At 42.5% G+C, this 23038-nt stretch overlaps 2 protein-coding genes across 3 annotated transcripts in view; one reads left to right on the top strand and one right to left on the bottom strand.

Moving 5' to 3' along the window:
* The first annotated feature begins 4380 nt into the window (after positions 1-4380).
* On the top strand, positions 4381-17695 carry PSTK (phosphoseryl-tRNA kinase). Of its 2 annotated transcripts, none has more exons than XM_055559895.1 (6): positions 4381-4717; positions 7305-7596; positions 8057-8255; positions 10901-10976; positions 13479-13572; positions 17424-17695. In XM_055559895.1, the coding sequence occupies exons 1-6, from the start codon at positions 4508-4510 to the stop codon at positions 17621-17623; spliced, it is 1071 nt and encodes a 356-aa protein (XP_055415870.1). In that variant the 5' UTR covers positions 4381-4507; the 3' UTR covers positions 17624-17695. The 2 variants fall into 2 exon arrangements, with proteins under 2 accessions (XP_055415870.1, XP_055415871.1); XM_055559896.1 differs by having other exon boundaries at positions 4381-4699.
* The window catches only part of IKZF5 (IKAROS family zinc finger 5), a 35276-nt gene continuing 20486 nt past the window's right edge, over positions 8249-23038 (bottom strand). The window contains exon 5 of the mRNA XM_055559888.1: positions 8249-13357. The gene's annotated coding sequence lies outside the window, so the exon portion shown is untranslated. The remainder of the gene's footprint in view (positions 13358-23038) is intronic.

The raw sequence follows: 23038 nt of genomic DNA on the forward strand, positions 1-23038 counted from the left end.
TTGCCTGGAAAATCCCATGGATGGAGGAGCCTGGTAGGCTGCAGTCCATGGGGTCACTAAGAGTCAGACACAACTGAGTGACTTCACTTTCACTTTTCACTTTCATGCACTGGAGAAGGAAATGGCAACCCACTCCAGTATTCTTGCCTGGAGAATCCCAGGGGCAGCAGAGCCTGGTGGGCTGCCATCTATGGGGTCGCACAGAGTCGGACACGACTGTAGTGACTTACCAGCAGCAGCAGCAAACTTTAGAGGAGGAGTTGCTGAAATGGGTACGAACAATACCTCTTTGGAGACTTAAAGTAAGGAAGTTCATTTTTATGGGTCTGTAAGTAGGTAGCAGCCAAAGAGACAAGCATTTACTAAAAGTCTAGTCCAGTTCAGTTCAGTTCACTTGCTCAGTCATGTTTGACTATTTGTGATTCCATAGACTGCAGCACGCCAGGCTTCCCTGTCCATCACCAACTCCCAGAGTTTACTCAAACTCATGTACATTGAGTCAGTGATGCCATCTAACCATCTCATCCTCTGTCATCCCCTTCTCCTCCCTCCTTCAATGGTTCCCAGCATCAGGGTCTTTTCAGATGACTCAGTTCTTCGCATCAGGTGGCCAAAGTATTGGAGTTTCAGCTTCAGCATCAGCCCTTCCAATGAATATTCAGGACTGATTTCCTTTAGGATGGACTGGCTGGATCTCCTTGCTGTCCAAGGGACTCTTAAGAGTCTTCTCCAACACCACAGTTCAAAAGCATCAATTCTTCACGCTCAGCTTTCTTTATAGTCCAACTCTGACATTCATACATGACTACTAGAAAAACCATAGCCTTGACTAGATAGACCTTTACTGGCAAAGAAATGTCTCTGCTTTATAATATGCTGTCTAGGTTGTTCATAACTTTTCTTCCAAGGAGCAAGCGTCTTTTAATTTCATGGCTACAGTAACCACCTGCAGTCATTTTGGAGCCCAAGAAAATAGTCAGCCACTGTTTCCACTGATTACCCATCTATTTGCTATGAAGTGATGGGACAGGATGCCATGATCTTAGTTTTCTGACTGTTGAGTTTTAAGCCAACTATTTCACTCTCCTCTTTCACTTTCATCAAGAGGCTCTTTAGTTCCTCTTCTTTTTCTGCCATAAGTGTGGTGTTATCTGCATATCTGAGGTTATTGATATTTCTCCTGGCAATCTTGATTCCAGCTTGTGCTTCATCCAGTCCAGCATTTCTCATGATGTACTCTGCATATAAGTTAAATAAGCTGGGTGACAATACACAGCCTTGACTCCTTTCCCAATTTGGAACCAGTCTGTTGTTCCATGTTCAGTTCTAACTGTTGCTTCTTGACCTGCATACAGACTTCTCAGGGGGCAGATCAGGTGTCTGGTATTCCCATCTCTTTAAGAACTTTCCACAGTTTGTTGTGATCCACACAGTCAAAGGCTTTGGCATGGTCAGTAAAGCAAAAGTAGATTTTTTTTCTGGAACTCTCTTGCTTTTTCCATAATCCAGCAGATGTTGGCAATTTGATCTCTGGTTCCTCTACCTTTTCTAAATCCAGCTTGAATGCCTGACAGTTCTCATGTACTGTTTAAGTTCCTGTACTGTTGAAGCCTGGCTTGGAGAATTTTGAGCATTACTTTGCTAGTGTTTGAGATGACTGCAATTGTGCGGTAGTTTGAGCATTCGTTGGCATTGCCTTTCTTTGGGATTGGAATGAAAACTGACCTTTTCCAGTCCTGTGGCCACTGCTGAGTTTTCCAAATTTGCTGGCATATTGAGTGCAGCACTTTCACAGCATCATCTTTCAGATTTGAAGTAGCTCAGCTGGAATTCCATCACCTCCACTAGCTTTGTTCATAGTGATGCTTCCTAAGGCCCACTTGACTTCACATTTCAGGATGTCTGGCTCTAAGTGAGTGATCACACCATCGTGATTATTTGGGTTGTGAAGATCTTTTTTGTAGAGGTCTTCTGTGTATTCTTGCTACCTCTTCTTAATATCTTCTGTTTCTGTTAGTTCCATACCATTTCTGTCCTTTATCGAGCCCATCTTTGCATGAAATGTTCCTTTGGTATATCTAATTTTCTTAAAAAGATCTCTAGTCTTTGTCATTCTATTTTTTTTTTCTCTATTTCTTTGCATTGGTCACTGAGGAAGGCTTTCTTATCTCTCCTTGCTATTCTTTGGAACTCTGCATTCAAATGAGTAGATCATTCCTTTTCTCCTTTGCCTTTAGTGTCTCTTCTTTTCACAGCTATTTGTAAAGCCTCCTCAGACAACCATTTTGCCTTTTTGTCTTTGGTTTTCTTAGGGATGGTCCTGATCACTGCTTTCTGTACAGTGTCACAAACCTATGTCCAGAATTCTTCAGGCACTCTATCAGATCTATTCCCTTCAATCTATTTGTCACTTCCACTGTATAATCATAAGGGATTTGATTTAGGTCATACCTGGTCTAGTGGTTTTCCCTACTTTCTTCAATTTAAGTCTGAATTTGGCAATAAGGAGTGCATGATCTGAACCACAGTCAGCTCTACTAGAGTACAGAATCAACGTCTTAGTTAATCTCAGCAACTACAGGTGAGATTTTGGAGAGGTTATGAACAATGCGTGCCGTCCAGGTCGTGTTTGAGTTAAGGTAAAGTAGTTCAAGGTCTTTTTAAGTGAAAATCTGTTTGTGAATAGAAAGGGGTTCCAGTAGGCTTAGCTCTAGGAATTAGAAAGAAATTAAATAAAGAAACTTACCCTTTGACTCAAGTTTTTCCACAGACAAAAAGCTGGCTGAGGATATGGTTGGCAAAGACCGCGGGGTTCTGCTTCATTTCAGGGAGAGGTGAATAGGTAGAGTACAGAGGATTTTTAGGGCAGTGAAACTATTCTGTATAACACTATAATGGTGGGTACATGTTATTATACATTTGCCAAAACTAATGGAATGTATAACATCAAGAATAAACCCAATGTTAGCTATGGGTGATAATGTGTGCTGTGCTGTGCTTAGTTGCTCAGTCATGTCCAATTCTTTGCAACTCCATGGACTGCAGCCGGTCCGGCTCTGCTGTCCATGGTGATTCTCCAGGCAAGAATACTCAAATGGGTTGCCATGCCCTCCTTCAGGGTATCTTCCCAACCCAGGGATAAAACCCAGGCCTCTTGCATTGCAGGTGGATTCTTTACTGTCTGAGCCACCAGGGAAGCCTAAGAATACTGGAGTGGGTAGCCTATCCCTTTTCCAGGGGATCTTCTCAACCCAGGAATCCAACTGGAGTCTCCTGCATTGCAGGCTGATTCTTTACCAGCTGAGCTACCAGGGAAGCCTGATAATGATGTGTAGGTTCATCAATTCATAACAAATGTACCATCCTGGATGTTGATATTCGAAGAGACTTGGGTAGGGGTGGGCAGAGGTGTATGTAAACTCTCCCCTTTCTTTTCAATTTTGCTGTGAACCTAAAACTGCTCTTAAAAAGTAAGCAAGCAAAACTAACCGTGTTTAAACAAGAAAAAAAAAAAGTTGCCAAGGAAAAGGAGAGGAAATGAGTGTGAGCGTGGATGAGGAATAAAAAACAATAATAAAAGAGAGGGATCTTGCACTGGGCCTATGACAATGAACTGTCATGAAATGAATGTTTAATTCAATGGTCACCTTCACCCCAAGAGAAAGAAAATGAGGTTGCTCTGTAATCACAAATATATCAGATACAACACCAGGTTATTAATTATATTTTGCCCCAGTATATACTCATTCTCATTCACTTGTTCACCACATTTTGAACATATCTCCTTATGACGAAGAAGTAACCTCATAAGATAAGCTGAAAGCTATACTCTGAATGCAATTTTTCTACATCACATTCCCCATAGAGGGAATCTGTTTTATACTTCCCCACATCTTAGCATTTCTTTTTTTAACACTAAAAGCTTTGTCTGCGTGAATGCACTGGACTTAGAAGTGTAAGGAGGAATGTACCTTTCCTGCCTTCATTTCCCGACACTTGCTGCCGGCTGGTGGCGTTACCGCGCAATAACTAATATTTTTCGCCTCTCCACCTGTCACCTGGAAGGAACAGTGGAGCACAGTTGTCGGACTCAGCTGCAGCTCGATGGTTCTTTTTCTTTTAATTGCCTCGCCGCGCAGCTTAAGGGATTTCATTAATAGCTCCCCGACCAGGGATTTAATCTTGCCCTCCGCAGTGACAGCGTTGACTGGATCCCACGGAATTCTTAAGTCCAACTTTTCTGATCTTTTAGGAAACGCATCCCCGTGAACTTGCCAGCCTAGGGGACTCGACTCACAGTCAGTTCAGCACCACTGCTTCAAGGGTCCAAGGGGACGATCTCGGAGATGACCGAGACGACAAAGGCCTTTTTGATCCGAGGACTCGCCTAGTTCTCCCTCGCGCCCCCAGGAGGCGCAACCCGGTGGTGGGGAACTGCGCATGCGCGGCTTGACGGACATTGCGCCGTCAACGTTTCCGGTGGCCTCGGGTCTCCCGCTACAGCAAGATGGGGGAGAACGTCAGAGGAGCGCACAGCGAAGGGCCACAGAAGCTAGTCCTCTGCGTTCTCTGCGGCCTGCCCGCGGCAGGAAAGTCAACTTTCGCGGGCGCCCTCAGACACTGGCTACAGCAGGAACTGCGTTGGGCGGTGGGAGTCGTCGCCTACGATGACGTAATGCCGGAAGCGGCCCTTGAGAAGGCAAGCGCAAGCCCATTGGTCAGTACGGAGGGGTCGGGGCGTAGGCCGGAGTTGCTCAGTTGCTCACTCGTGTCCGACTCTTTGTGACTCCTTGAACGCCAGGCCTCCCTGTCGAAGGCCTCCCTGTCCATCACTAACTCCCGGAGTTTACTCAGGCTCACGTCCATTGAGTCGGTGATGCCATCCAACCATCTCATCCTCTGTCGTCCCCTTCTCCCGTCTTCAGTAGCCAAGGAAAATGTATTATTGGAGGAGACCCTGATGCTGGGAAAGATTGAGGGCAGGAGAAGGGGACGACAGAGGATGAAATGGTTGGATGGCACCATAGGTGTACTGGATAATGCGTGGTGTGGGAGAAGGATCCCTGATGGAGGACAGACGGGGGTTCGAGGAAAGTGAGCTGGTTTGCACAGAATAAGTTGACTGTGAATATGACAGGTACAAACAGCCACCAGTATAGGGTTAGATTCTGAAGTTAGCGTGCAACGTGGAAATCTCCCATTGTCAGATACCCTCCTGAAAATCCTTTGGGAAGGTTGTTCTGAAAAGAGGGACAGACGCTGTCAAAAATTCCAACACAGCCAATTTAACAATCAGCCAGGAAAATCCAGGTTTTATGGGGCTTTAAGTTATGCAGTTTGAGGGAAACCCTTTTAAAGAAGAATACAAAATTACAAGTAACAAGGTACTTACTAGGGTGCCTCCTGTGAAGGTACAGTCTGTACACATGAAGAATTCTGCCTCTGAAGCTGGATCTTCATTCGTAATCGGAGTAAACCTGCCACTGCAAGAATGGGAAAAGATGTCAGTTTCTTAGTTGACCACCAGATGAAGTAATAGGCTTGTGTTTGGGTGCCAAGCCATACTCAGCTTTAAGCCCTCAGATCACCCTCAGTGTGATGAGATGCATCCCTTTGAGAAGCATGTGAAAACAGAGACTTTTGAGGGAACAGTAGATTGATGGCACTCATCTCATGCTAACTCTAGAGAAAATACTCAGTGACATATTCTGAAAATTTTAAGTAGTTTTGTAGTTTAGTGCTGAATGTAGATGAGTTCGCATAAATAAAATGCAAATATGGTGTGATTTCAGTCTGTGAGTATATTTGCAAAAATACAGTACATTTGGCATGTGAAAAATTTTGGACTTCACCAGCAAAGTTATAGATTTCCCCATTCTTGGTTAATTGTGAGGTAAATATGGTATCAGTCCCGTAGTAGCAGTGGATTTACTTTGGTAATAGTATTTCACCACTCTGGAGGAAGCTGGAACTTGTCGATAGAGATTGTATTTGCTGTGGTTTTCCCTGTTTTCTTACTGTATTTTTTCCACTCTCCCCCTACAAAGGCCCTGGGGCTCATCTTGTTACCATGATTAGGATATCTCACATTTTAGGAAGTGATCTGTGTTGCTGTTTTCTTTTCAGTGGATTTCACTGTTATATTGGGTTGGCCAAAAAATTCATTTGGGTTTTTCTGTAGGAGGGCACGGAAAAAATCCGAACGAACTTTTTGGCCAAACCAATATTAGTTTTGTGTGCTGTAATCTCAGTGATGTTATGGGGCGTGGACAGACAGGAGAGGGATCCTCATCTCCCGTCCTTGTGTTTTCCCTCCAGCCTTGACCTCATAACTGAGTCAGTGCTCTCCAGAGCCCTTGAGCAGCAGCAAGGTTACTTGTGTTTCCAAGCTATTTATTCTCTTCCCTTCAATCTGTTTACTCTATCTTCCCCTATCCCATTCCATTTCTATTGTTAGCCTGAGGTCCTTTCATCTGGACCCAGAGACTTTTCAGCTGATCCTCTTTCTGTCTGCAACTTTTCTTATTTCAAGGGCACATGGGCATTGCTATATCTTAGCCAGACTGTTTTTATTTTGGCAGGATATTTATGTTGGTTCCTTCTTTCTCCTAGATGGTAACAGCTTTTCATTCTTTCATTTACTCACTTATTCAGTCATTTCATAAACACTTCTGGAGCATCTATTAGGTGTGAAACCCTCTGCTGAAGGCTGGGTATACAGCAGACTATTGATCTAGCAGGGACATGGAGCTGCTTAAACAGTGTAAACCCTCTTAGAGTGGAGACTCAGTGTATATAGGTGTCGTGGTAGGCAAGGGAGGGTCTGCATACCTTCTGCATGGTTGAGTCTGAAAGGCGTTCACAGAGGGCTAATATCACTGACTAGTTTTTCAGCAGAGGGAATAGCATATGTGAAGACATGAGTATGAGAAAGCAAGCTGTGACTACTGCTGCTAAGTCGCTTCAGTCGTGTCCGACTCTGCAACCCCATAGACAGCAGCCCACCAGGCTCCTCTGTCCCTGGGATTCTCCAGGCAAGAACACTGGAGTGGGTTGCCATTTCCTTCTCCAATGCAGGAAAGTGAAAAGTGAAAGTGAAGTCGCTCAGTCGTGCCGGACTTAGTGACCCCATGGACTGCAGCCTTCCAGGCTCCTCCATCCATGGGATTTTCCAGGCCAGAGTACTGTGACTAGAGACCTCCAAATGGTTCAGAAATTATCATATGGAGCAGGGCGGGTATTGAGACATGACCACACTACTGGCCAAAGCCTAATATAATTTTCAGTTCTCTGGTATTTTGCAGCCATCCCAGTGGAAATTGCTTCGCCAGGAACTGTTGAAGTTCCTTGAACACTTCTTGCTGGCTGTCATTAACGGGTGTCAGATGTCTGCCCCACCCAGCAGGACTGAAGCCATGTGGAAGGATTTTATAACCTGCTTGAAGGATCAAGATCTGATATCTTCTGCAGCTGTTGAGGCCCAGGCTCTCTACCCCTTAACGAAGACTGCTGTGTCTAGACCTCTGCTTTTGATTTTAGATGACAACTTTTATTATCAAAGTATGAGATATGAAGTCTATCAGCTGGCTCGGAAATGTAATTAACACATTTTTTTTTCTCACACACAAAGATATTTATTCATGTATCAAATTTACTAGTGCTGGGACTTCCCTAGTGATCCAGCGATTAAGACTTCACCTTCCAATGCAAAGGGTGAGGGTTTGATCCCTGGTCAGGGAGCTGATATCCCACTTGGCTTGTGGCCAATAAACCGAAACATAAAACAGAAGCCACACTGTCGCAAATTCAGTAAAGACTTTAAAAATACTCTGCATCAACAAAACAAAACAAAACAAAACACCAAGGATCACTGTTTTTAGTGAGAACTTAAGTGGATTAGGAGGTTTATATGGATTTACTTCATTTTCAAAGCTACACATGCAGTACTGCGAATGGTCTTTCCTTCTGCAGATGGGATAACTTATGTAAATACGTTTAGTTCACATTTTGGAAAAATACTTCCTGAGTAATTTTGTGGTTTTTGAATTGTTTTCAGATTCATTAGGCTTTTGCCAGCTGTTTTTAGATTATGCTCTTGAGACCTGTCTACAGAGGAATGCTCAGAGACTACGACCACTGCCTGCCGAGACCATCCACCAGATGGGAAACAAAATAGAAAAGCCCAACCCCGAGAAAAATGCCTGGGAACACCACAGCCTCGCAATTCAGAGTCCAGCATGTGCTTCAGAGGCAAGGTAGCCCCACTCAAAGGTGTCTTTACACCAGGTGCCTCGCTGAGCCAGGCCCTGGGCTGCATACTTCTGTATCCATTTGGTTGCTCTTCACACAAGCCTTGGAGAGAGATTATTTCTTCCCCTTTGTGCAGAAGAGAAAACAGTGAGGGAGTTTAGCTTGCCCAGAGTCACTCCGATTGTCAGTTACACCTGAGAGGTGAATCCAGGTTTGTTTGCAAATATGTCCTCTTGTTAAAGTTTTACGGTTTCCCAGGGATCAGGGCAGGGAGTTCAGAGTAGGGTACCTCTGATACTCTTGCTGAAGTAGTGTAGTCTAGATTGCCCAACAGTTTTGTCAGTTTTTTTTAAAAACTTTTTATTTTTTTGGCTGCACCACGAGGCTTGTGAGATCTTAGTTCCATGAGCCGGGATCAAATCCACATCCTCTTCACTGGGAGCACAAAGTCTTAACTACTGGACCACCAGGGAAGTCCCCCCAGTAGTTTTCTTATACAGAGAAAAGGAATGGAACTGAATCCTGGTTGTGCCTTAAATCTCACTCCGTTACACTGCTTGTGTAGGTGTGAGGCTTGTGGCTATGCTGTCTAATGCATTTGATTACTGAAATAGGTCTCGAGAGTTCTAGAGTTCTAGTTTACAACATTTCTGATAGAAATTTCACTGATGATGGAACTGTTCTGTATTTGTCCTGCCCAGTATGGTAGCTGATGCTGCTGCCGCCGCCAAGTCACTTCAGTAGCTGCTAGCCACATGCAACTGACCATCAAGCACTAGACATAAAACCAGTGCAACTTATGACCTGAATTTTATTTATTTATTTGGCTGCCCTGGGTCGTCTTTGCTGCATGTGGGCTCTCTGTCTAGTTGCAGAGAGTAGGGCTGCTCTCTAGTCACTGTGCATGGGATTCTCCTTTCGGTGGGTTCTCTTGTTGTGGACCACAGGCTCTAGAGCACAGCCTAAGTAGCTGTGGCCACGGGCTTAGTTGCTCTGAGGCTTGTGAGATCTTCCCAGACCAGGGATCCAACCCATATGTCCTGTATTGGCAGGTAGATTCATAAACACTGGACCACCAGGGAAATCCCATGACCTGAATTTTAAATGTTATTTTGATCACTTTAAACTTAACTGGTTGCATGTGGCCTGTGGGTGCTGCAGGAACAACACAATTCTAGAGGTATGTCTCCCACGGTCCCTGAGTTCCTGCCTCACTGTTGTCCATATGCGATCAACAGTTTTTAAAAGGCTAATGTTTTAAACTCTGTACTCTGTATTCTCTTCCAATCATATAAATCTTTTTCTTAAACTCATTCTTCAAAATGTTTAGTTCCCAAGATACAGTTTCCATGCATTTTGTAATACTCTTAACATTCTAAAAACTTTCAAAATTGGATTTAAGTAAGTATTGTTCATAGGGTTAATGAAATAAGCTACGGCTGAGATTTCTAATTTTAACTTCTCATAATATCTTGAAACTTTGAGCAGGCGAACACATAACTGATTGATGGCTTGTGTTTCTGGAATACTGAAAATGTTTTCCTTCAGAAATGAATGGCTGGTTGAGATATTGAGATATCCCATGAGAGCAGCCTAAGGTTATCATCACTGCTTTGGGGGCGAGTTCTTACTAGAAGTAGGAAGGAGTGTGAGCTTTGCCAGTGCCAGGGCCAACCCGGAGCAGAATCTGCAGGTTTGTCTTGAGTCTTAAGAACGTGGTCCAGGGACTTCCCTGATGGTCCAGTGGCTAAGACTCTGTGCTCCCAAAGCAGGGAACCCAGATTCAACTCCAGGTCCAGAAACTAGATCCCACAGGCCACAGCTAAAAAGATTCCACATTCCACAGCTAAGACCCTGTGCATCCAAATAAATAAATATATAATTTAAAAAAGAAAAAACCTAAACCAGGGAGGAAAAAAAAAAAAAACCAACCCGTGGTCTAAAATAGTCCCAGCATAGCTGTGAAGGGATTGTCTAAAATCTGGTGGCCTTCTATCGGAAGTTGAAAGATGATATGACAAATATGCCTTTCCCAGGCTTCTGTGAAATACTACAGCTACTAACTGGTGGTTCAGCAGTAAAGAATCCGCCTGCAGTGCAGGGGCTGCAGGTTTCATCTCTGGGTCAGGAAGATCCCCTGGAGTAGGAATTGGCAACTGACTCCAGTATTCTTACCTGGAGAATCCCATGGACAGAGGACCCTGGTGGCTTAGAATCCATAGAGTCACAAAGAGTTGGACATGACAACTGAGCTCACATACATACACACACACACACACACACACACAAATGAGTAGAAGCCAGGAAATAAAGACTAAGCATGCTTCTCTGGGGAATATAAAGTTGTAGGTGCCTCAAGTTCAGCACTTAATGAGAGAAAAGAGAGAATGTCTTTTCAAAGCTTATTAATAGGGGTCTTGGGAAATTAGTATTTTTTACAGGAGGGATTTTGGGGGGCTTCTTGAAGTTCTACATTTGAATTTTGCAAGTAGAAGGTAGCTTCCAAATCACTTTGCTTTTCCCCTTCTGTTTAGGATTTTGGACATACCACTTCTATTCCTCTAGAATTCAGCTTAGTGCTCAAAAATAAGTTCTTTTAAAAAACAGGTGTTTGATATAAGAATTTATTTAATCCTACCTCCTCTTACAGGCTGAAGCTGACTGATTTATTGATTACTGCTTTGAAAAATCCAATAAAATACGTGGAGGAGAATTTGGAACAAAAAGTAAGTCTTCCAGTTGAGATTTAGCATAAATGAGAAGGAACTTTCTCTCAGAAGAAGGATCTTCTTAGGAAGAGCCTTTGGAGCTGAGTGTGAAGTATGAGTAACGTGTGGATGATGATCTCTGTCCCTACCCCAGCGTCTCACCAGCATCCAGCCCCTGATACCTGGGTGCAGTGGTGCTCTGGAGGCAGCCTGCACTGCTTGCTCAAAGGCAGCTGTTAAATTTTCAGAAACGGTGGAGCCTGCTGATGTTACATTGGTAGCATGAAGTGGGCATGGATGGGAATATTTATACCATTGTTGTCATTCAATCACTCAGTCGTGTCTGACTCTTTGCGATCCCAGGGACTGCAGCATGCCAGGCTGCCCTGTCCATCATCTCCCAGAGCTTGCTCAAACTCATGTCCTTTGAGTCAGTGATGCCATTCAACCATCTCATCCTCTGTCATCCCCTTCTCCTCCTGCCTTCAGTCTTTCCCAGCATCAGGGTCTTTTCCAATGCGTCATCTCCTCGCATCAGGTGACCCAAAGTATTGGAGCTTCAGCTTCAGTCCTTCCAATGAATATGCAGGGCTGATTTCCTTTAGGATTGACTACTTTGATCTCCTTGCAGTCCAAAGTCTCAAGCGTCTTCTCCAGCACCATAGCTCAAAACCATCAATCCTTCGGTCCTTAGCCTTCTTTATGGTCCAACTCTCTTATCTATACACGACTACTGGAAAAACCATAGCTTTGACTAGACGAACCTTTGTTGGAAAAGTAATGTCTATGTTTTTTAATATGCCATCTAGGTTTGTCATAGCTTTTCTTCCAAGGAGCAAGCATCTTTTAATTTCATGGCTGCAGTCACGATCTGCAGTGATTTTGGAGCCCAAGAAAATAAAGTCTGTCACTGTTTCCATTGTTTCCCCATCTATTTGCCATGAAGTAATTGGGACCAGATGGCATGATCTTAGTGTTTTGAATTGAGTTCTAAGCCAGCTTTTTCACTCTCTTCTCTCACCTTCATCAAGAGGCTCTTTAGTTCCTCTTCACTTTTTGCCATAAGGGTGGTGTCATCTGCATATGAGGTTATTGATATTTCTCCCTGAAATCTTGATTCCAGCTAGTACTTCATCTAGCCCAGCATTTCACCTGATGTACTCTGCATATAAGTTAAATAAGCAGGGTGACAATATAGAGCCTTGATGTACTCCTTTCCCAATTTGGAACCAGTCTGTTGTTCCATTTCCAGTTCTAACTATTGCTTCTTGACCTGCATACAGATTTCTCAGGAGGCAGGTCAGGTGGTCTGGTATTCCCACCTCTTGAAGAATTTTCCACAGTTTGTTGTGATTGACACAGTCAAAGGCTTTATCATAGTCAATAAAGCAGGAGTAGATGTTTTTCTGGAATTCTCTTACTTTTTCTATGATCCAGGGGATGTTGGCAGTTTAATCCCTGGTTCCTCTGCCTTTTCTAAATCCATCTTGAACATCTTGGAGTTCTTAGTTTACATGCTGTAGAAGCCCAGCTTGGAGAATTTTTAGCTTTACTTTGCCAGCATGTGAAATGAGTGCAATTGTGTGGTAGTTTGAACATTCTTTGGCAGTGCCCTTTTTGGGGATTCGAATGAAAACTGACCTTTTTCAGGTCACAGCAGTCCTGTGACCACTGCTGAGTTTCCCTAATTTGCTGGCATATTGAGTGCAGCATCTCAACAGCATCATCTTTTAGGATTTGAAATAGGTCAGCCAGAATTCCATCACTTCCACTAGCTTTGCTTGTTGATGCTTCCTAAGGCCCACTTGACTCCTCATTCCAGGATGTCTGGCTTTATTAGGTGAGTGATCACACCATCGTGGTTATCTGAGTCATTAAGATCTTTTTTGTGTAGTTCTTCTGTCTGTTCTTGCCACCTCTTCTTAATATCTTCTGCTTTTGTTAGGTCCATACCTTTCCTGTCCTTTATTGTTCCCATCTTTGCATGGTATGTTCCCTTGGTATCTCTAATTTTCTTGAATAGAGAATCTTTCCCATTCTAAATAGACAAACACTATAGATGGGTTTGTTTCTGTCTTTGAGAGCCTGTTCTTAGACATTAACCAGCATACTACCTACATGGAACCCAGTTCACAACTTGATGTATTTCATTTAGACCCTCTCCTAGAGAAGAAGGGGGCTTCCCTGGTGGCTCAGATGGTAAAGAGTCTGCCTGCAATGCAGGAGACCTGGATTCGATCCCTGGGTTGGAAGATCCCCTGGAGAAGGTAATGGCTACCCACTCCAGTATTCATGGCTGGGAAATCCCATGGAGAGAGGAGCCAGGCGAGCCACAGTCCATGGGGTGACAAAGAGTTGAACACGACTGAGCAAATAACACTTTCAGTAGAGAAGGATACCTGGAACAGAAAAGCCACTTTTACTTTTCCTTCAGTCTCTTCACCTATGTATCACCTATACTTTGGTCATTTCTTTTGTATAACTAGGTAACTGTCCCAATAACAATGTCTTATTACCTAGGAAACAGACAGACTTATCTGTTCAACTAACATTCTTCATCAAGCTGATCAGACCCTCCGAAGAATTGTCTCTCAGACAATGAAGGAAGCCAAAGGTATGCTGAGTAGTTAAGATTCTATTCATTGAGACTATTCTCTGCTGCTACTCTTGTTCCCTGGACACGAGTACTTTATGTACTTTCATTTGTGACGTTTACATCATGTTTTCAGTTTAAATGTGCAACTCGATTGTGTTAAACTTCTACCCCTGGAATCAGGCTTTCATCCATCCAGTAGGTTTTTATTGAGTGGCTACTCTGTACTAGGCTTTATTCTAGATATTGGAACATTTGGAGGGAACAGAATGTCCTGGTGAGGAGACACACACAAAAAAGAAATATATGAATATATGCCAGTGCTCTGAAGAAAAAGAAAGTAGGGTAAGACAGTGTAGTGATGGGAGGATTTATTTTTAAAAGAGCAATCATGAAGACTTCTCAGAGGAAATGACATTTAAGCAAAGATGCGAATGAAAGGAAACAGCAAGCCATACTGATGCCCGGAGGATCTTTCCAAGTAGTGCCGAAAGCTACTTTATCTGTACCAGGTACAGCTGGTATATTCTAGAACACAGAAGAAGCCATTGAGTCTAGAGTGAAGTAAGGGATGGGGAGAGGTAGTCAGGCCCAGCTGGAAAATCGGCATGGCATCTGAACAAGCTCAGTGCACTGTCAGCCTGAACTTAGATGAAATGTGTGGTAATTACAGTTCTGGAAAATTATTCCTTTAGGTTTTAAATATCGAACTCTTTACTATCACCCTTGATTTAAAAAAAATAACAGCAGCTTAACATTTCTTGAACTCCTTTTACATGCCAAGAGCCTTATATATTATTTCTAGTCTTCAGAACCCTATCAGGGAAGTGTAGTTTTACAAATGGGGAAATGGAGGGTCTGAGAGGATACGTATACCTGCTTAAGGCTACACTGAACAGTGGCTATATACTTGGGCAACTTGGGGCTCAGAGATAAGTCTGATTCTAGTCTATGCTTTCTGTTATGCTCCCGCACATCCCCAACATTTATTATTAATCCCTTTAGAAAAACTTAGGACATTGGAAAAAGAAACAGTATACTAACCATATTATGTTTTTCAAGCTTCTTTTTTTAACCCTGATCCATAACTCGATTTTAATACTGTAACCTAGTGTGTGTAGCCCCTTACATGAACACACTCCTGCATAGAAACAAGTTTCACAAAACGCTCCCATGATTAATGAGCTCTACTGTGGTCTATTTGATTGCATCTTAGAAAAACACTGGTTGCAACGTGCAACCCGTGTATGGGTTATAATACAAAGTTTGGAAAAGAGCCGGAACAAAAATGGTCTCACGTCAGAAAGAAAACAAGAATAGTTGTAGTAGAAGTTTTCAGCCGTTTGCCTTTGTCTGTAAAATGAATTAGGACCGTGACATCACTTCATGGCAGATAGAAGGGGAAAACGTGGAAGCAGTGACGGATTTTATTTTCTTGCGCTCCAAAATCACTGAAGATGGTGACTGCAGCCATGAAATTAAAAGACGCTCCTTGGAAGGAAAGCTATGACAAATTTAGACAATGTATTAAAAAGCAGAGACGTCACTTTGCTGACAAAGGTCCATATAGTCAAAACTATAGTTTTTCCAGTAGTCATGTATGGATATGATACTGCTGCTACTGCTAAGTCACTTCAGTCGTGTCCGACTCTGTGCGACCCCATAGACAGCAGCCCACCAGGCTCTCCCATCCCTGGGACTCTCCAGGCAAGAACACTGGAGTGGGTTGCCATTTCCTTCTCCAATGCATGGAAGTGAAAAGTGAAAGTGAAAGTGAAGTCGCTCAGTTGTGTCCGACCCTCAGCGACCCCATGGACTGCAGCCTTTCAGGCTCCTCTGTCCATGGGATTTTCCAGGATAGATATGATAGTTGGACCATAAAGAAGGCTGAGTGCCAAAGAACTGATGCTTTTGAATTGTGGTGTTGGAGAAGACTCTTGAGAGTCCCTTGGACTGCAAGGAGATCAAAGCAGTCCATCCTAAAGGAAATCAGTCCTGACTATCCATTGGAAGGACTGATGCTGAAACTCCAATCCTTTGGCCACCTGATGCAAAGAACTAACTCCTTGGAAAAGACCCTGATGCTTGGAAACATTGAAGGCAGGAGAAGGGGGCAGCAGAAGATGAGATGGTTGCATGGCATCACTGACTCAATGGACATGAGTTTGAGCAAGCTCCAAGAGACAGGGAAGGACAAGGAAGCCCGGCATGCTACGATTCATGGGGTGGCAAAGAATTGGACATGACTTAGTGACTAAACAACAACATAAAATCAAGGTGGACTGGGGTTATACCCAAATTACTCTCAATTCTCTTCCTATCCATTAAAATGGGGTTTTCCCCCCCCTCTTGGTGAAGGAGATGGCACTAGCTTCTAGAACTCTGCTTAAATAAAATTAAATAATTTGGTTCTCTTTCCATCAAGAAGTAAAAGGACAATCCACAAAATGTGAGAAAATATTTGCAAATCACATCTCATAAGGGACTTATACCCAAAATATATAAAGGACTCTCACAACTCAATAATAAAGACAAATAACCCTATTTTTTAAATGGGCAAAAAATCTGAGTAGAAATTTCTTTAGGGAACATATACAAATGCCAGTAACTGCATGGAAACACACCTGGCATTATTAGTTACCAGGGAAATACAGATCAAAACCACAGTGAGATGCCACTGCACACTCACTAGGCCAGCCAGAATCTAAAAGTCCAAGTTTTAGTGAGGATGCGGTGGACTCAGAATCCATGGACACCACTGGCGGCAGTGTAAAACGCTGCAGCTGCTTTGGAAAACAGCCTAGCAGCTCCTCAGAAGATTAAATGTAGTTACCATGGGACCTAGAAATGAAAACATATTCATATAAAAATCTGTACACAAGTGCTTGCTGCTGCTGCTGCTGCTAAGTCGCTTCAGTCGTGTCGGACTCTGTGCGACCCCATAGACGGCAGCCCACCAGGCATCCCCATCACTGGGATTCTCCAGGCAAGAACACAAGTGCTTACAGCATCATTATTACTAACAGCCAAAAGGTAGAAGTAACCCAAATGTCCATCAGCTGACAAACATATGGTATGTCCATCTATCCATAAAATGGATTATTCAACCATAAAAAGCAAGAAAATACTACAACATGGATGAACCTTGAAAATAGTATGTAAAGTGCTAGAAGCCAGTCACAAAAGTCACATAGTGTGAGTCCAGTCATGTGAAATGTCCAGAATGGGGAAATCTGGAAACACGAGGTGGATTACTGGTTGCTTAGGGATTGAGGGCAGAGAGAGGGGGGATGGGGCAGGAGGGTGATGTTAGCTATCACAGATGATAAAAATGTTTTTTAAGATTGACTGGGATCATTGCTGCTTATATTTGTGAATATACTAAAACTACTGAATTGTAGTTGGTAAGCTGTAATGTTAATTTTACCTCCATAAAGCTGTTCAACAAAAAAAATCAGTTCTCAGTCACACCACCCACATGGCTAGTGGCTGCTGGACTGAAGGGCAAACATAGAACATTTCCATCATTGTAGGAAACTATACTGGACAACTATTCTAGGCATATGAGCTTCAAACCCAACTGTCATTTTCTAGCTCTGCTCTTTGGCCTTCCTACCTGTTAATCCAATAAGATTGTAAGTTGACTTATTTTGTCAACAAAAAGCCTTTTCTGTGCACACGTTTCGTAGCAAGTTGTTTAAATGATTTGCTTGTATTGCATTAAGGTGACCTTTGTCTACATGTATACCAGCTCAATTATTATTTGTAGAAGAATCTGAATGGTTTGTCTGAAGTAATCAAATTAATTTCCTAGTGTCATCAGTCCAGCTAAATTTAATCTACCCAAATAATTTTGAGTATCTTTATTTTAGATGAACAGATGTTTCCGTACAACTTGAAACTTTTGGCAGAAGAACTTAACAAGCTCAAAGCAGAGTTTTTGGAAGACCTAAGACAAGGAAACAAAAAATACCTGTGCTTTCAACAAATCATTGACTTAGCAGATGTTATTTCTTTTTTCCATTATGAGAAAGATAACATTGTAAGGAAGTATTTTTCAAAGCAGCATTAAAACTTCTGAATCTCCAATCAAATATCTAATTTGGTTATGATTTTGCAAACTAATTAAAACAATTATGCATTACTGGATGTGTTCTAGTCTAATAATGTGAATTGCCTAATGCAGAGTTCCAAAGAATAGCAAGGAGAGATAAGAAAGCCTTCCTCAGCAATCAATGCAAAAAAATAGGGCAAAACGACAGAATGGGAAGGACTAGAGATCTCTTCAAGAAAATTAGAGATACCAAGGGGACATTTCATGCAAAGATGGGTACAATAAAGGACAGAAATGGTATGGACATAACAGAAGCAGAAGATATTAAGAAGAGGTGGCAAAAATACACAGAAGAACTGTACAAAAAAGATCTTCATGACCCAGATAATCACGATGGTGTGATCACTCACCTAGAGCCAGACATCCTGGAATGTGAAGTCAAGGGAGCCTTAGGAAGCATCACTACGATCAAAGCTAGTGGAGGTGATGGAATTCCTGTTGAGCTATTTCAAATCCTGAAAGATGACGCTGTGAAAGTGCTGCACTCAGTATGCCAGCAAATTTGGAAAACTCAGAAGTGGCCACAGGACTGGAAAAGGTCAGTTTTCATTCCAATCCCAAAGAAAGGCAATGCCAAAGAATGCCCAAACTACCACACAATTGCACTCATCTCACACGCTAGTAAAGTAGTGCTTAAAATTCTCCAAGCCAGTTTTCAGCAATACGTGAGCTGTGAACTTCCAGATGTTCAAGCTGGTTTTAGGAAAGGCAGAGAAACCAGAGATCAAATTGCCAACATCTGCTGGATCATGGAAAAAGCAAGAGAGTTCCAGAAAAACATCTATTTCGGCTTTATTGACTATGCCAAAGCCTTTGACTGCATGGATCACAATAAACTGTGGAAAATTCTGAAAGAGATGGGCATACCAGACCACCTGACCTGCCTCTTGACCTGTATGCAGGTCAGGAAGCAACAGTTAGAACTGGACATGGAACAGACTGGTTCCAAATAGGAAAAGGAGTGTCAAGGCTGTATATTGTCACCCTGCTTATTTAACTTCTATGAAGAGTACATCATGAGAAACGCTGGGCTGGAGGAAGCACAAGCTGGAATCAAGTTTGCCGGGAGAAATATCAATAACCTCAGATATGCAGATGACACCACCCTTATGGCAGAAAGTGAAGAACTAAAGAGCCTTTTGATGAAGGTGAAAGTGGAGAGTGAAAAAGTTGGCTTAAAGCTCAACATTCAGAAAACGAAGATCATGGCATCCGGTCCCATCACTTCATGGGAAATAGATGCGGAAACAGTGGAAACAGTGTCAGACTTTATTTTTTTGGGCTCCAAAATCACTACAGATGGTGACTGCAGCCATGAAATTAAAAGATGCTTACTCCTTGGAAGGAAAGTTATGACCAACCTAGACAGCATATTAAAAAGCAGACATTACTTTGTCAACAAAGGTCCGTCTAGTCAAGGCTATGGTTTTTCCAGTGGTCATGTATGGATGTGAGAGTTGGACTATGAAGAAAGCTGAGTGCCGAAGAACTGATGCTTTTGAACTGTGGTGTTGGAGAAGACTCTTGAGAGTCCCTTGGACTGCAAGGAGATCCAACCAGTCCATCCTAAAGATCAGTCCTGGGTGTTTATTGGAAGGACTGATGTTGAAGCTGAAGCTCCAATACTTTGGCCACCTGATGTGAAGAGCTGACTCATTTGAAAAGACCCTAATGCTGGGAAAGATTGAGGGCAGGAGGAGAAGGGGACGACAGAGGATGAGATGGTTGGATAGCATCACCGACTCGATGGACATGGGTTTAGGTGGACTCCGGGAGTTGGTGATGGACAGGGAGGCCTGGCGTGCTGCGCTTCATGGGGTTGCAAAGAGTCGGACACGACTGAGCGACTGAACTGAACGGAACTGAAAGACCTGTTAAAAAAAAAAATCAGTCCATTCTTTGGACAAATTCTTAGAAAGGTACAATCTCCCTAGACTGAACCAGGAAGAAATAGAAAATATGAACAGACCAATCACAAGCACTGAAATTCAAACCGTGATTAAAAACCTCCTAGCAGACAAAAGTCCAGGACCTGATGGCTTCACAGGCAAATTTTATCAAGAGAAGAGTTAACATCTATCCTTCTGAAACTTCCAAAAAGTCACAGAGGAAGGAAAACTTCCCAACCCATTTTATGAGACCACCATCACCCTGATATCAAAATCAGACAAAGATACCACAAAAAGTGAAAATTACAGGCCAATGTCACTGATGAACACAGATGTAAAAATCATCAGCAAAAATACTCGCAATCCATATCCAACAATACATTAAAAAGTTCATACACCATGATCAAGTGGTGAATCCCTGAGACTCATCCCAGGGAGGCAAGGATTCTTCAGCATCTGCAAATCAATCATTGTGATACATCATACCAACAAATTGAAGAAGAAAGACCATATGGTCATCTCAATAGATAATGAAAAAGCTTTTGACAAAATTCAGCACCCATTTATGATAAAAACTCTCCAGAAAGTGGATATAGAGGATACATTCCTCAACATGAGAAAGGCCTTATGACAAACCTATAGCTGGCATCATGCTCAGTGGCGAAAAGCATTCCCTCTAAGATCAGGAACAAGACAAGGATGTCCACGCTCATCAGTTTTCTTCAACATAATTTTGGAAGTCCTAGCTACAATAATCAGACAAGAAAAAGAAGTAATGGGAATCCAAATTGGAAAGTGAGTTCAACTGTCACTGTTTGCAGGTAGCGTGATTCTGTACATCAGTTCAGTCAGTTCAGTTGCTCAGTCGTGTCCGACTCTTTGCAACTCCATGAATCACAGCACGCTAGGCCTCCCTGTCCAACACCAACTCCCAGAGTTCACTCAAACTCACGTCCATCGAGTCCGTGATGCCATCCAGCCATCTCATCCTCTGTCGTCCCCTTCTCCTCCTGCCCCCAATCCCTCCCAGCATCAGGGTCTTTTCCAATGAGTCAACTCTTCGCATGAGGTGGCCAAAGGACTGGAGTTTCAGCTTTAGCATCATTCCTTCCAAAGAACACCCAGGACTGATCTCCTTTAGAATGGACTGGTTGGATCTCCTTGCAGTCCAAGGGACTCTCAAGAGTCTTCTCCAACACCACAGTTCAAAAGCATCAGTTCTTCGGTGCTCAGCTTTCTTCACAGTCCAACTCGCACATGCATACATGACCACTGGAAAAACCATAGCCTTGACTAGATGGACCTTTGTTGACAAAGTAATGTCTCTGCTTTTTAATATGCTGTCTAGGTTGGTCATAACTTTCCTTCCAAGGGGTAAGCGTCTTTTAATTTCATGGCTGCAGTCACTATCTGCAGTGATTTTGGAGCCCCCAAAAATAAAGTCTGACACTGTTTCCACTGTTTCCGCATCTATTTCCCATGAAGTGATGGGACCGGATGCCACGATCTTCGTTTTCTGAATGTTGAGCTTTAAGCCAACTTTTTCACTCTCCTCTTTCACTTTCATCAAGAGGCTTTTTAGTTCCTCTTCACTTTCTGCCATAAGGGTGGTGTCATCTGCATATCTGAGGTTATTGATATTTCTCCCGGCAATCTTGATTCCAGCTTGTGCTTCTTCCAGCCCAGCGTTTCTCATGATGTACTCTGCATGTAAGTTAAATAAGCAGGGTGACAATATACAGCCTTGACATACTCCTTTTCCTATTTGGAACCAGTCCGTTGTTCCATGTCCAGTTCTAACTGTTGCTTCCTGACCTGCATATAGGTTTCTCAAAAGGCAGGTCAGGTGGTTCTGTACATAGAAGATCCTAAAGATGCTACCCGAAAACTACTAGAGCTCATCAGTGAATTTGGTAAAGTTGCATGTTACAAAATGAATACAAGAAATCTGTTGCATTTCTACACACTAACAAACAACAAAAGATCAGAAAGAGAAATTCAAGAAGCAATTCCATTTACCATTGCATCAGAAAGAATAACATACCTAGGAATAAACCTACCTAAGGAGACTGGTGGCGCAGATGGTAAAGCATCTGCCTACAATGCAAGAGATTCGGGTTTGATACCTGGGTTGGGAAGATCCCCTGGAGAAGGAAATGGCAACCCACTCTAGTACTCTTGCCTGGAAAATCCCATGGACAAAGGAGCACGGTAGGCTACACAGTCCATGGGGTTGCAAAGAGTCGGACGCGACTGAGCAACTTCACTTCACTTCACTAAAGAGACAAAAGACCTTTAATCTGAAAACTATAAGATGCTGATGAAAGAAATCAAAGAGGACATAAACAGATGGAAAGATATAGCATGTTTGTGGATTAGAAGAATCAATATTGTCAAAATAACTATACTACTTACTGCAATCTACAGATTCAATGCAATCCCTGTCAAATTACCAATGGCATTTTTCACAGAACTAGAACAGAAAATCTCAAAATTTGTATGGAGACACAAAAGACCCTGAGTAGCCAAAGCAATCTTGGAGGGGGAGAAAAAGAAAACAGAGTTGGTGGAATTAGGCTCCCTGATGTCAGACTATACTACAAAGCTCGTCATGAAAACAGTATGGTACTGGCAGGAAAACAGAAACATAGATCACTGGAACAGGATAGAAAACTCAGAAATAAGCCCATGCAACTATAGTCAATCTATGACAAAGGAGACAGGACTACACAGTGTTGGAAAAGACAGCCTCTTCAACAGATGGTGCTGGGAAAACTGGACCACCACATTTTAAAAAAATGAAATTAGATCATTCCTTAACTCCATATACAAAAATAAGCTCAAAATGGATTAAAGACCCAAATATGAGACTGGACACTATAAAACTCTTAAGAGGAAAACATAGGCAGAACACTTTCTGACATAAATCACAGCAACATCATTTTTGATCCATCTCCCAGAATAATGGAAATAAAAGCAAAAATAAACGAATGAGACCTACTTAAAACTCAAAAACTTTTGCAAAGGAAATAAAACGAAAAGACAACCCACAGACTGGGAGAAAATACTTGCAAATTATGTGACTGATATGGGGTTAAATCTCCAAAACTTAGAAACAGCTTGACACTTAATAGCATCAAAACAAACAACCTACTCAAAAAATAGGCAGACGACCTGAATAGACATTTATCCAAAGAGGAAAGATGTCCAATAGGCACATGAAAAGATGTTCAACATTGCTAGTTATTAGAGAAATGCAAATCAAAACTACAATGAGATACACCTCACAGCAGCCAGAGTGGCTGTCATCAAAAACTCCACAAACAAGAAATGCTGGAGAGGGTGTGGAGAGAATTTAAATTGGTGAGAATATAAATTCTCACTGTTGGTGACAATGTAAATTGGTACAGCCACTATGGAAAACAATATGGAGGTTCCTTCAGTTCAGTTCAGCTGCTCAGTCGCATCCAACTCTTTGCGACCC

The sequence above is a fragment of the Bubalus kerabau genome, chromosome 22 (assembly GCF_029407905.1).
Source record: "Bubalus kerabau isolate K-KA32 ecotype Philippines breed swamp buffalo chromosome 22, PCC_UOA_SB_1v2, whole genome shotgun sequence".
NCBI classification, from domain to species: domain Eukaryota; kingdom Metazoa; phylum Chordata; class Mammalia; order Artiodactyla; family Bovidae; genus Bubalus; species Bubalus kerabau.

Coding starts and splice junctions, on each gene's coding strand:
- PSTK (XM_055559895.1), top strand. CDS start 4,508: ATGGGGGAGAACGTCAGAGGAGCGCACAGCGAAGGGCCACAGAAGCTA. Junction 7,597..8,056: donor CTATCAGCTGGCTCGGAAAT/GTAATTAACACA, acceptor AATTGTTTTCAG/ATTCATTAGGCTTTTGCCAG. Junction 10,977..13,478: donor AGGAGAATTTGGAACAAAAA/GTAAGTCTTCCA, acceptor CTTATTACCTAG/GAAACAGACAGACTTATCTG.